Below are 13625 nucleotides of genomic sequence, written 5' to 3' on the forward strand. Positions count from 1 at the left end.
GCCGAAGGCAGATGCTTAACCAACTGAGCCACCCGGGCGCCCCTGTTTTGTTTTTTAGATTCCACTCATGAGTGAAATCACATGGTGTTTGGCTTTCTTAGTCTGACTTATTTCACTTAGCATAATCCCCTTTAGGTCCATCCATGTTGTCACAAATGGCATGATCTCATCTTTTGTTATGACTGAGTGGTATTTATATATGCTGCATCTTTCTTACCATTTGTCTCTTGATGGACACTTAGGTTGTTTCCCTGTCTTGGCTATTGTAAATAACATTGCAGTAAGCATGGGTCAAATTAGTGTTTGGTATTATTTCTTCTTTGAATGTTTAGGTATAATTCACTAGTGAAACCATCTGATCCTGGACTTTTGTTTGTTGGGAGTCTTTGGATTATTCGGTCTCCTTACTAATAATCAGCCTGTTCAGATTTTCTGTTCCTTGATTGAATTGAATAGGATTGAATCCTATGATTCAGTCTTAGTAGGTTGTATGTTTCTAGGAATTTATCCATTTCTTCTATTTTTCTAATTTGTGGGCATGTAATTATTCGCAGTAGTCTCTTATCCTTTGTATTTCAGTGTTATCAATTGTAACATTCATTTCTGATTTTATTTGCGTCCTCCTTTTTTCTTGATGTGTTTAGGTAAGGTTTGTCAATTTCGTTTTTCAAAGAACCAGCTCTTGGTTTTGAATTTTTTCTGTTTTTTGGTTTCTATTTCATATGTTTTTTCATTTATTCTTTTTCTAGTTCTTTGAGGTATAAAGTTAATGTTTGAGATTTTTTTGTTTGTTTCTTGAGGTAGGCATTTATCACAGTGAATTCCCCTCTTAGAACTGCTTTTGCTGCATCCCATAAATTTTGGTATGTTGTTTTTCCATTTTCATTTATCCCATAAGGTTTTTTTTTCTCCTTTGATTTCTTTTTTGACCCATAGGTTGTTCAGTAGCATGTTTAATCTCTATGAACTTCCCAGTTTTCTGCTTGTAATTGATTTCTAGTTTTATACCATTGTTGTTGGAAAAGATGCTTTGATATGGTTTCAGTCTTCTAAAATATATTGAGACTTGTTTTGTGGCCTAACATGTGATCTGTCCTGGAAAATGTCCCGTGTGCACCTGAAAAGAATGTGTTTTCTGTTTTGGGATGGAGTGTTCTCTATATATCTGTTAGGTCCATCTGGTCTAATGTGTCATTCAAAGCCATTGTTACCTGTTGATTTTATCCATTGATGGAGGTGGGGTGTTGACGTCCCCTACAATTACTGTCAGTGTCTCTAGGTCTGTTAGTGTCTCTAGGTCTGTTAGTGCCCCTCTTTGTATGTGGGCACTCCTGTGGTGGGTGCATAGATACGTATTATTGTATCCTCTTGTTGGATTGATCCCTTTATCATTTGTAGTGTCCTCCTTTGTCTCCTGCTGCAGTCTTTGTTTTAAAGTTATTTTGTCTGATACAAAGTATTGCTACCTCCGCTTTTCTTCACTTCCATGTGCATTGAATAACTTTTTCAGTCCCTTCCCTTTCAGTTAGTATGTGTGTCTAGGTCTGAGTGAGTCTCTTGTAGGCAGCATATTGTGGGGTCTTGTTTTTTATCTATTCAGTTACCCTGCTCCTTTTGCCATTTTTAAAATTGTTTTCTGGTTGTTTTTATGGTTCTTCTCTGTTCCTTTTTTCTCTTGCTCTCTTCTGTTGTGGTTTGATGGTTTTCTAGTGTTGTGCTTGGATTCCTTTCTCTTTTACTTTTTCTGTATCTGTTATAGGTGTTTGATTTGTGGTTACCATTAGGTTCACATATAAAATCTTATGTGTATAGCAGTCTATGCTAAGTTATGGTCACTTCAGTGCTTTCTTTAGAACGTTAAGTTTGAACTTAATTTTTACTCCCTTTTTATGTATACGAAGTCATATTTTACATCTTTTTTTCTGTGTTCCTTGACTGATTTTTATAGATCATATTTGATTTTACTTCTTTTGTGTCTTAACCTCCACATTGGCTTAAAAGTGATCAATCTACTGCCTTTACTATATATTTGCTTTTACCTGTGGAATTTTTTTCCTTTCATAATTTTTTTTTTTTTTAAAGATTTTATTTGACAGAGAGATAGAGACCACGAGTAGGCAGAGTGACAGGCAGAGGGAGAGGGAGAAGCAGGCTCTCTGCGGAGCAGGGAGCCAGATGTGGGGCTCGATCCCAGGACCCGGGGATCACGACCTCAGCCGAAGGCAGACGCTTAACCGACTGAGCCACCCAGGCGCCTCCCTTTCATAATTTTCTTACTATGGATTATGTCCTTTTCTTTCCACTCAAATAACTCCTTTTAACATTTCCTTTAAGGCCAGTTTAGTAGTGATGAACTTTAACTTTTGTCTGGGAAACTCTGTCTTTCCTCCTCTTCTGAAAGATAACCTTGCTGGGTAGAGTATTGTTGGTGGCAGGTTTTTTCCTTTCAGTATTGGGATTATCATGCCACTCCCCCTGGCCTGCAGAGTTTCTGCTGAAAAATAAGCTCATAGCCTTATGGGATTTTACTTGTCTGTAACTGTTTGCTTTTTTCTTGTCGCTTTTAAAATTCCTTGATCATTACTTTTTGTCATTTTAATTATTGTGTCTAGGCATGGACCTTCTTAGGTTAATCTTGTTAGGGGGCCTCTTTGCTTCTTGGACCTGGATGTCTGTTTCCTTCCCCAGATTAAGGATGTCTCCAGCTCTTATTTCTTCAAATAGGTTTTCTGCTTCCTTTTCTCCCCTCCCTTGTGAGATTCCTGTAATGCCAGTGTTACTGCGCTTGATGATGTCACTGAATTCCTTTAACCTGTTCTCATTTTTTATTATTTTTTTTCTTTTTGCTGTTCAGTTTGGGTGCTTCCCATTACCCTGTCATCCAGGTCACTGATCCGTTCTTCTGCCTTCACTAATCGGCTATTTCCATTAGTATATTTTTTATTTACTGAATTCTTCACCTCTGATTCTTTTTTATATTTTCTACCTCTTTGTTGAAATTCTGCATTCATCCATTCTTTTCTCGAGTCCAGTGCGTATCTTTATGACCATTACTTCAAATAAGGCATTTTTGTTTATCTCCATTTCATTTAGCTCTTTTGTTGTGACTTTGTTCTTTCATTTGGGACATAATCCTTTGTTTCTTCATCTTCTCTATGTATTAGCGTAGTCAGCTACGTCTTGAAGGTGGTGCCCTGAAGTGCATTCCCTGCCAGGTCATCGGTCGCAGGCGCTCCAGGGGTGTCTCCTGTGTGGGCTGTGTGTACCCTACTCTCGTGGCTGAGCCACGTCTGCCTTTAGCCCAGTCAGCTCTGGTGACCCACTTTGCCTGCTGTGGGCACACTGGGCAGTGTTTGTTCCCTGCACTGTTGAGAGGCCGGAAGCTGCTGTGGGCTCATTGGTAGGTAGGGCCAGCGGTCAGACTGCATGTCTGCAGTTAGCCCCTCTGCCACAGGTATAGGCTCTTGTCACTCTGTCTTTTGATTGGAGTATTTAGCCTCTCCAAGAATTTGGGGAGTCCTGCAGCCATAGCACCCTGAACCACCCTGTCTCAGCTGATCCGACACTAAGCTGGGTCAGGTCCGATTAGTAGTTGCTGGGAGGCCTCCTTGGAATACTGAATGCTGTCAGCTTAAAAGAGCTGAGATCTCCAGAGTGCTCAGCTGCCTTTGGTCCTGGGGCAGGAGCAGACCAGCATCATGGACAAACCTAGAACCTTTTATAGCAGTTTAACAGTAATTTTGTTATTTCCAATGTATTTATTTTTGTTAATTGTATTTTTAACAATGTATCAGATCGTGATTGATTGGGAGGGGAAAATACTGGTTCTTGACCACAGTTTGAGAGCTACTGACCTTGGACACCTATGTAAGAAACAGTCATCTGAGCAGTCTGATCGCAGCCCAGCCGCTTATTTATGGGGAAGGAAGACAGGCAATGTGGCTGTGTACACTTACTACCTGATTTGCTCCTAGGTGTTACTGGGCTTGCGTGATACCAGCGATTCCATTGTGGCAATTACTCTTCACAGCCTAGCAGTGCTGGTGTCTTTGCTTGGACCAGAGGTGGTTGTGGGAGGAGAAAGAACCAAGATCTTCAAACGCACTGCCCCAAGTTTTACGAAAACGGTCAACCTTTCCCCAGAAGGTAAGAATGATTAAAAAGTATAGCTTTTTATTTTAAATGTTTAATTAGGTTAACATTATACAAATAGTGCAGGTGGGTTGTCTTCAAATGATACAGAGAATGGTAAAGAAAGAGTAATTTCCCTCTCCCAATACCCTCTGGGTGTGTAAGGTAACCAGTTTTAATAGTTTAGTGGGAATCTTTTCTTCCCTTTTTCTTCCCCACAAAGACACGCAGATGTATCTTCATACACACATGCCCAAATATAGGATTTTTTAACAAAACAATGAGAAAATACTATGTGCAATTCTGCAACTTAATTTTTTTGTGTAGTGGCTTATCAGGGACTGGTCTCCAGGTCAGTACCTAGAAACAGCACCTTTTTTGACAGCTGCCTAATATTTCATTGAATATAATTCATTCAGTGGTTTCCCTATTGATGAATATTGCTTTCATTTCTGGATATTACATTGCTGCAGTAGAGGTCTTCTATGTACCTGTATCTTTATGTAGTTTGGCTTTTATTGCTAGAGGATAAAATCCCAGAAGTAGACCTACTGGGTCAAAGGGTATATATTTAAAATTTTAATAGATACCGTCTGTCACCTTCTAAAAAGTTTGTAGCAACTTGAGTTTTTCTGATGTTGATGGCCTTTTAGGTTAAAAGCTGTTGATTTTTAAGTACTTGAAGAAATCCTTATTTCTGGTCTGTTATCATTGGAGTTACATGGGACAGAGCAGTGATTTCTGGTCTTTGTAGGCTATAAAAGTCAAGAATAAGAATTTTATATCCGAGTCATTGCTTCCTTGGTCCTTGGTTTAACCCTAACTAGGATGGTGACCTTGTTAGGAAACACAGATCTTGGATTCAGTTCTCATGGCTGAATTTGATAGCACAGAAACAGTCACAGTAGAAAAGAACTATCAGACTTTTCCCTAATTTTGATGCCAGGAGAATCTTTAAAGCAACACTGGCTTCCTGAAGTTTTGATGGGTCCAACTCTTCTTGGTGCTAACAAAGTCAGTATCAGTCAGGAGCTTGAAGAGGGTGATGCAGAAGCTGCGCCCCCCTCTCCAACCAGGCTGTGTTCATACTACATTTGAGTGAACGAAGTCTGTGTGTGACTGGTTTTTCTCATAGCAGAGTACACCAAACAGCAAATGAGAGATGAATTTATATTTCATACCAGAGGAATGGGGGGGGGATGGTAGTAGTGGTATGTGCAGTTTGGAGATAAGACTGGGGAGTCCATCTCTGAGGGCGGCTTTGCATGTTGAGTTAGCAAGAACCCCGCTCCTCATACCTGTTGTATTTATTGGATGCAGTTTCCTACTTCTGGACATTTTATATACTGTTGACCTATAATCTTAGTAAGAAACCAAAAGGCACCAAAGCAGGAGTACCAAATAAATTTTTATTAAAACAGATGTTCCTAAAGACTTTGTAAGACAGAATAAGGTCTGATCCCACTGACTTCCCAAATTAGTTAAGCTCTTCATCCAAGATGGCTGTTGAGCCCTGGTGGCAGCCTGCATTTCCCAGTTCCCAGTTAAGAGTGGCTCTTCTTCTGAGGGACGTGGGAGAATGCTGGGGAGGGGGCATGTATACAGGAGGGTACCCTTGGACTTTTTTTTTCTCCTTCTGTTCTTCTGCAGTTTACCTTTATGGTCAGACTTAATATGGGATAACACTAAGGCTTATGAAAAGGGTACCTCAGGGAAATAAGTCTGCGTGGAAGAGCATTGGAGAAGGGGACACTGGGTAAGAGACATCGGTAGGCCCTCAGCAGGGAGGATGGCGGCAGGAGCAAGCAGGAGGGTGCAGGGCTTGCAGAGGTCAGGCCTTGCAGGGCAGGCAAGGCCTCCCTGTGATGATGTACCCTGGGCAGAGGAAGTATTAAGCCAAAAATTTTGCTGGAATCCTTTTGACCAATGCCACCTGTTGAGTATAAGCTTTCTGGTAAACCATTAAAGACATTTTTTTTTTTTTTAAACAATTCCCGCCCCCCCCAGCTGGGAGTTAAACATCTGCTATAACATAAAATTTATCATTTTAACCATTTTTAACTGTACAGTTTGTGGCATTAAGTACATTCACATTGGTGTGCTTGCACTCTTAGACTTTTTATTCTTAAAAGTAGAATCAATTATGATTTTAAATTGCCAAAATGTTCAAAGCCATTAACTTTTGTAATTAGATATCCTAAAGGTTATATATCTAATCAACTCCTCAGCTAACACTTGAATCCTTTTGGGTCCCTTAACATCATGTAGACACTCAGTCTGCCCTGAAACACCTTGAGGACTGGCAGTCCACTGTGTAACAGGTGTGTTTCTTCAGTTACCTGAAGATGCTCTCTCCCTGCAACTTACCTTTTATCTGTGTTAAATAGACCCATTTCCCGTAACTGTTGCTCTCCTACCCTGATAGAGCAAGAAGCAATTTACTATCCCTTTTATTTTGGGGAGTTTTTATTTATCTTCAGATTCTCCCCCGCATGTCGTCTGTAGCCAGCAGAGTCAGATGGCGCCAATCGTGGAGAACCCCTCCTCTGGCACATTCCCTAAATGTTTCTTTTCTGGCAGCATGCCCGTCAGCAAGAAGCACATACAGCAAGATTGCTACAATACTCTTTTACAGACAGGTAGAAATATTCAATTTATGTAGCTTTTCCACTGTTTAGATGAATGTTTTCCTGAGTCCTGCATTTTAAATTCTGAAAATTAAGGGCACTTTGGGAGTATTGAGGCTGACTTCTGTTATCACTTATAACTCTATAGTCAGCTGGGGTCTCCTCTGCTTTTCCTGGACAGGGCATAGACCTTCCATTTCTTCGTAACTGGTGAAGAAAGCTGGTTGACATTACTTTGGTACTTCTGATGCTTTAGTGTAGCATTTTCCAAATTATATCAGAGGATGACAGTTCTGTTAGATGACAGTAGGTATGCCATGAAAAAGAGTTGTGTGGTTAAGTAAGTTTGGGGAAATGTTAGTAGCAGAGTCCTGACACATTGCAGAAAATTCCAAGGCCGTGACTACATTTAAGGAAATCTGTTTAAAATGAGGGTATGTTAGGGGCACCTGGGTGGCTCAGTCAGTTAAACATCTGACTCCTGATTTGGGCTCAGGTGAAGAGATCAAACCCTGCGTCGGGCTCTGTGCTGGTCATGGAGCCTGCTTGAGATCCTCTCTCTAAAAATAAATAAGTAAAATTTAAAAAGTAAAATTAGGGTATATTGGGTTAAGACAAACTTATTTGAGCACACACCACTTCTTGGGGTTAACACTGCCTGGCTTAGAACATTTCTATATTTGTGTATAGATAATTATGCCAATAAACAATATGCTTGAATATTTAGTGAAGGACTGTATGCTCCAGTTAAAGTATTTGAATAACTTATATCACATCTTTGTTCTGTTTTGCTGGGATATCTCTTGTGTAGGTACAGTTTAGTAACCTGTGTTACCCTTTTCCTTTTGCTTGCTCTTAACACTTTATGAGAGTAATTTTTGTATATATCCCCACAGGTCATCAATTTCCTCAGCCTATTAAATTTCCCATGAATGGGCTCTCAGATGTGAAAAATACCCCGGGAGATAGTGAGAACTTCCCACCAAGTTCTAAAAAGTCTGAGGAGTGGCCTGACTGGAGTGAGCCTGAGGAGCCTGAAAACAAAGCTGTCAGCATCCAGATTTGTCCCACAGAAGCCTACCATACCTCCACATCCCCACTCACTAACGTGAACACGGAGGAGGTGGTGTGGGATGACTTTGAACCCAGCAGCTTAGATACTGAAATAAGTGCAAGAGGTGGAGTCTCAGCTGTTAGCCGGGGTACCTCAGGGGAACAGGAGGCTATTCCTACTTTGGTTTCACTCACTGAAGAGTCCAAACCTTTGAAATTGAGTCTACCCCAAAAGACCAATCTTGCACAAAGTGGGGATGACCCAGACCAAACCAAGCCACCAAAAGTGTCATCCCAAGAAAGGCGCCTTAAGGCTCCATCAGAACTTGGTTTAGGAGAGGAGTTTACCATTCAAGTAAAAAAGAAGCCGGTACAAGATCCAGAGTTGGACTGGTTTGCTGATATGATTCCAGAAATTAAGCCTTCAGCTGCTATTCTTATTTTGCCTGAACTGAGGACAGAAATGATGGTTTCTGACAAGGATGACATCTCACCAGTGATGCAGTTTTCCTCAAAATTTGCTGCAGCAGAGATGACTGAGGTGAGGCTTAGTAAATCGTGCTGCTAGTTTAAGGGATGCCCTTGTACATACCGGTTGCGAGGTCTCGATAACAGACTTGCTGTTTTCCTGGTGAGGGAAGAGACTAATGCACACATTTGTTTACAGTGATGGGTGAAGCACAAGATGAATATGATCAGTTTCTATAAATGATATCTTTCCTTCCCCAGAAAGAAGTAGCAATGCTTAGACTTAAGTGTTTAATGGGCCACTAGTTACCATTATAACCTTTTTACTTAAAAGGGGGTTAAACCAAGAATAGGGTATCATCAGATAGATTTTATTGTATTTATATGGTCCTTGGAAAAGTTATTTTCCAGTGTTGTGGTCTTGTAAATCTAGAACCAAAGTAATCCTCCTCCTCTTCAGCTTCCTGTAGCAGTAAGTTATTTTACCTAGCGCGAGGAGATCTCTGCCAGCATCGAAAGGCAAGTGTTAGGCCCCTTTAAATTCAGAAATGATTTGTCTCAGCAGCCTGCCCTTGGTTTGCTTTATCTTGCTGCAGGGAGAGTCTGAAGGCTGGGGAGACGAAGGGGAGCTGAACTGGGAAGATAATAACTGGTGACAACGGGTATAACTCTAGGGAAAAGGATTTCTTTAAAAAAAAAAAAATCAAACTAATACCTCAAAGTGGGCTCTGCAGACAAGAAAACCCAGAAGCATCTGTTTTTCACATCTGTGCCAACTGAAGCTCGAGCCCCCGAGTGCTGGCTGGTGCCCCGGCAGCGAAGAGCCCCAGCGCTGGTTTTGTGGAGGAGGAGCCCTTGTGCGTCTGACAGGCCAGTTTCTGTGAAGAGCAAGTAGCTATGGAAAGGTTGAATTTACTGCTTTTTTCCAGGACAATTCCAGAAGAAAATAAATACAAAAATTCAAGCTGATTAGCTTAATTTTGTGCCATTTCTTTAACAGAAGAGTAAGCTTTATTATGAAATACAAGTTTTAGCTGTAAAGTATATAAATGATTTTAAATTGCTAAGGTTTCCTTAGGCAGCTTATTTATTTGTTTACAGTTGTACTGTCTGTGGCCCTGTGGGTACCTGGGCAGTCTCTGACTGTTCCACATGTATTACATGTACCAAAGTTCTTCACGAGAAATCTCCTCCACCACCTACCTGTTCTCTAAACAGCCAATAAAGACTATTTTCACTAGATTCAACTTTACAAAAGTTGTTTTATATGTGTTAGAAAATGCAGACATAGTTACATCAATGTATTCATTTACAAAGTACAGTGTAGGATGGTAAAAATCATACCCCGTTCTTTCTAGTGGTAACACGGTCTAGTCCATTCAAGGGCCACCCTAGAGTACATGTCGTTTCAGCTCATCAATCCTTTCTTGGAGCATCTCCATTTTCAGTAGAAGCCAGTCTGGAGCAGGAGACTTTTGGAGTAAGGACTCAACTGCCTCCAGGGCCCCTGATGCTGCTTGCAGTGCTGACCTGTACTCTTCTTCCAAGGGGAACTCCTGACGGGGTCTTTTTGCATAAGGCTGGCAAATGAGAAAAACACGGGAGATAAGTAATGCCATGATACCCATTCCCAAGATGATCAAGAACTTTCTTTTGGTATTTCTAAAACTGTAAAGTTTTATGTGCAAATTTTATTTTGTCATTGGCTCACAAGGGCAGGGGGGAATGACCACCCCTGTACCACCTAGAAAAATATGTGAAGGCATTTCTGGTTTGTCACAGTGATTCAGGGTGCTACTATCATTAGGGTCCAAGGAAACTAAGAGGGATGCTGCCTTGTCCAGTAATTTCCAGAGTATTCTTTGGAAATATCCTGACAAAAAAGCCCCAGGTATGCGTTTTCTAAATGGTTCCAGTTTACTTTTTAACGTTAAGTGCTGTGGTCTTTCAGATGCTTTTCAACCCAGTTCAATAAATTGTCAGGCTTTCTAACATCACTGCGCTGGGGTGGGGATCAGGACCAGGACGTCTTTTGTAAGCACGGTCTTCCTAAGGAAGGTCATAAATTCTTGAGGGCTTATTTACAGCAATGCTATGTAACTTTTAGGCCTGAAATCTATAAAGTTAAATATGTCTTGAAAACAAGTTATTAACATAAACTTTCTTTATATAAGACTTGTAAATAAAACAACAGAATATTGTTCCTCTTAGGGATTGCTATTCTAAATACACTATCAGTGCTCAAAACAATATTTTGAATATCCTTGGTGGTATCAGATTTCTGCCTTTTAATAGGTAGATGTGATTTCTAGACATTGCCAGAAATCATTTAGGCTTGTTTGATGAAGGAGGCAAGGGATCAACCGAAACATTTTGGAAGGTGATTTCATTCATTTTCTTCGGTGGTTCAGAAACTATATTTATAGCTTCACTGATACAGATACGTAACTTTCCTAAAAGTTACTATAAACAGTTGAAAGTCATAGTGAAAGAGTACAGTCAGTATCATGTTTAAAACTTGGGTTTTTGTAGCCCCACCTCTGTTCTATGTGTTGATACCCTTTCAGGAAGAAGAAATGCGATTTTTAAAAGAGCAGCTGCTGTAGAACAGGAGGATTTTACATGTCTAGATCTATTTGATTATATTTTGACAGTATGAGGCCAGGAATCATACTAGTTTTTTCACTTTTATCAGTAAGAAGAGGAGAATTTCTCCTAAAAGCCTGACCCATACCAAAATGCAGTCCATACCTGTAGAGATGACCACTTTGCTTCTTCTACAGCAACTTTAGCCAAGTGTTCCCGGAAAATGCCTTTTTCCTGTTTCACACGTTCCACTCTGGCAGCTGCAGTTTCATCTACAAACCCAGTCTGCCACAGATCATGAAAAACCAAGTAAACACCAGGCATTCTCTAATAGATGGCAAATGATGTAATATTCAGAAAATGAGAAGACCAGGGGCTCTTGGGTGGCTCAGTCGGTTAAGCGTCCGACTCTTGATTTCAGCTCAGGTCAGATCTCAGGGTCGTGACATAGAGCACAGTACTGGGCTCTGCACTGGGCGTGGAGTCTGCTTAAGATTCTCTCTCTCCCTCTGCCCCTCCCTAACCCCCACTTAAAAAAAAAGACCATGCACATACATATGTGCGTGTGTGTGTGTGCGCGCGCACGCACATGTGTTTAAGCACCCGGTGTTAAACTATTCTGGCTTAGCCTGTGAGCTAGGCAAATTTTGGAAATTGGACTCATCTGTAAATGCATCCTCTTCGTGTAATTTGGATAAAATTACTGTACAGTGTTCTCCTTCCCTACAGGTAAGTTGAACTGTCGTTTTTCCAAGAGAAAAATGATAGTCTGCAAACCTTCATTGTGTAGGGTAAGAAACTGTCAAAACATGTTACACACACATACTTAATCCAGCTTCTGTGTAACATATACGTGTATATACATAGTCCAGTTTAATAATGGGTATAGTATAAAAAAAAAGTAGTTAAGCATAATTCACTTTCTGTCGGTTTTCTAAATTTGTGGTTTAACTGTTCTACTAGTGCTGCAATTAGCCCTTATATCCTAAAACTACCCCCATATAAGTTGCAAGGTGTGCACAAACATGGGAGCCAAATGATGGAATAGTTTGGTTCTAACTATAGAAACGAGCAGCGCTACCAGAGTCCACACTGTGGGCAGAGGGGCTCCAACCACCCCACCGCGGTGCCTCATCCTATGGGCCCAGCTGTTCAATATGCGTCACCTCGGTGCTGAGCACTACGAAAAATTTAAGCTAAGAAGATACCAGACTTGGTTACAATCCTACAATTTAAAAAAACAATGACAAAATCTGTGATGCCGCTATTTTGATTTATAGAAATAAATACCTTCTCCAGGAAGGATACAACTTTGTTCTTCGTATCTTCAGAACGGAGACATTGTGGAACTATCTCTTCATGGTTTGTTCCCTATTAATAAAAGATAAATGAGACCGATTTTAATGTATCTCAACAACTTGCAAAGACAACTCCATAAGTTTTAAGAGCTACCTTAATCATAAATGCATTTTAAAAGAAAACTGTGTCAGAGGACTCAGAAGACCATCAGCTCCTTAGTTCCTTTGGGGAGCCTCTGGGACCATGCAGTGTTCTGCACGAGCACAGAGCTGGAAGCTTTCATTCCTCTGCCCGGTCATCCTAATGTCTGCGGGCCCCTATGACCGAAGGCGTGACTGCACAGCTCCAGGGGAGAGAAAAGGAGGACCCCCAGGAGGCTTCCTTCTCCGGGCCCCGAGCTCACAGGTCCCTGTGTTCATCAACCTAACTCCTAAATGATAGAGATGGAATGCATTATTCATTTCACACTCAAAAATACTGTCTGGAAGACAGTGTCCAAGTGAATAGACCTGGTCTGAATGCCTGGTTCTGGTTGTTCCTACTCTCCTAGGACCTTAGGAAAGTACCTTCATTTCTCTATGCTCCATTGTTAGATGCTGCAAAAGAGAGCGTTGGTAATATCTCCTCCAGTGGAAAACTTTAATGGCTAAGACTAAAAGCTCAATAAATGTTTTCAGAATGTTTTGGAAAATCTGAAATAATACTTTTTGGCAATCACTGTGATAGGTTGGTCTTATAATTACCTCGGCGAACTGAGTAAACGCCTCCAAGGTATGTTGTTCTACTATCCAATTCCTGTCAGCTAGCAGCGAGGCAAAAATAGAAGACAGGCTGGGCAGAATTTTGTCCTAAAAAGAGAACCAAACCTTATTAAAGAGAGGAAAACCTCAGTATTCTATTCTTAATGTTGTCAAGTTTCCCTAATTCTGTCCCAGTGAGCACATATTAATACGTGTTAGGGCATGTCACTCCTTTGCTTAAATGCTTCCAATAGCTTCTCACTTCATTAGAGTAAAACTCGGAAGTCTTTAAGATGGCCTGCAAAGCCCCACTGTCTTGAGTGTGGCCTCTGCGGGCCCCCTCAGTGGATCAGACGCCCTCTCATCTCACTACTTACCCTGCGTGCGGGATACCTGCCTGGCTGCCTCCCTCAGCTTCAGGATTTTATTCACAGATCACCTTGGTGAGGATGCCACTGCCCATAACCCGTTTCAAACTGTACCCCCACAAGCACACTCTCCCCCTATTTCTCTCCACAGCTCTCACACTAACATGCTATATCGTGTCTTTATTCGTTGCCTTCCAGAGGCTGAGGGTGGGGATTGATTAATTTGGTTCATTAATGAATCCCCAGTGATTAAAACAGCACGTGACAGCAAAAACTCAGCAATTTTTTCTTGAATAAATCAATCCATCTCCTGGCTTTAGAGGCCTCTTATATGCTGATGAATCCACAACTGT

The 13625-nt window shown here is 41.0% G+C and overlaps 2 protein-coding genes across 8 annotated transcripts in view; one reads left to right on the forward strand and one right to left on the reverse strand.

Moving 5' to 3' along the window:
• The window catches only part of SCYL3 (SCY1 like pseudokinase 3), a 48902-nt gene extending 39654 nt beyond the window's left edge, over positions 1-9248 (forward strand). For 4 of the 6 annotated variants that reach the window (XM_027610120.2, XM_027610119.2, XM_027610124.1 and 1 more), the window contains 4 exons: positions 3975-4146; positions 6612-6770; positions 7655-8352; positions 8876-9248. In XM_027610120.2, the coding sequence (XP_027465921.1) occupies positions 3975-4146; positions 6612-6770; positions 7655-8352; positions 8876-8935 (1089 nt within the window). In that variant the 3' untranslated portion in view covers positions 8936-9248. The remainder of the gene's footprint in view (positions 1-3974; positions 4147-6611; positions 6771-7654; positions 8353-8875) is intronic. The other 2 variants (XM_027610121.2, XM_027610122.2) reach the window with 2 other exon arrangements.
• Positions 9249-9559: 311 nt separating this feature from the next.
• Positions 9560-13625, reverse strand: part of C10H1orf112 (chromosome 10 C1orf112 homolog) — a 43880-nt gene continuing 39814 nt past the window's right edge. For both annotated transcript variants that reach the window (XM_027610118.1, XM_027610117.1), the window contains 4 exons: positions 12908-13012; positions 12156-12236; positions 11031-11150; positions 9560-9859 (listed from right to left, as the gene is read on the reverse strand). In XM_027610118.1, the coding sequence (XP_027465919.1) occupies positions 9671-9859; positions 11031-11150; positions 12156-12236; positions 12908-13012 (495 nt within the window). In that variant the 3' untranslated portion in view covers positions 9560-9670. The remainder of the gene's footprint in view (positions 9860-11030; positions 11151-12155; positions 12237-12907; positions 13013-13625) is intronic.

Source organism: Zalophus californianus, chromosome 10 (genome assembly GCF_009762305.2).
Source record: "Zalophus californianus isolate mZalCal1 chromosome 10, mZalCal1.pri.v2, whole genome shotgun sequence".
NCBI lineage: Eukaryota > Metazoa > Chordata > Mammalia > Carnivora > Otariidae > Zalophus > Zalophus californianus.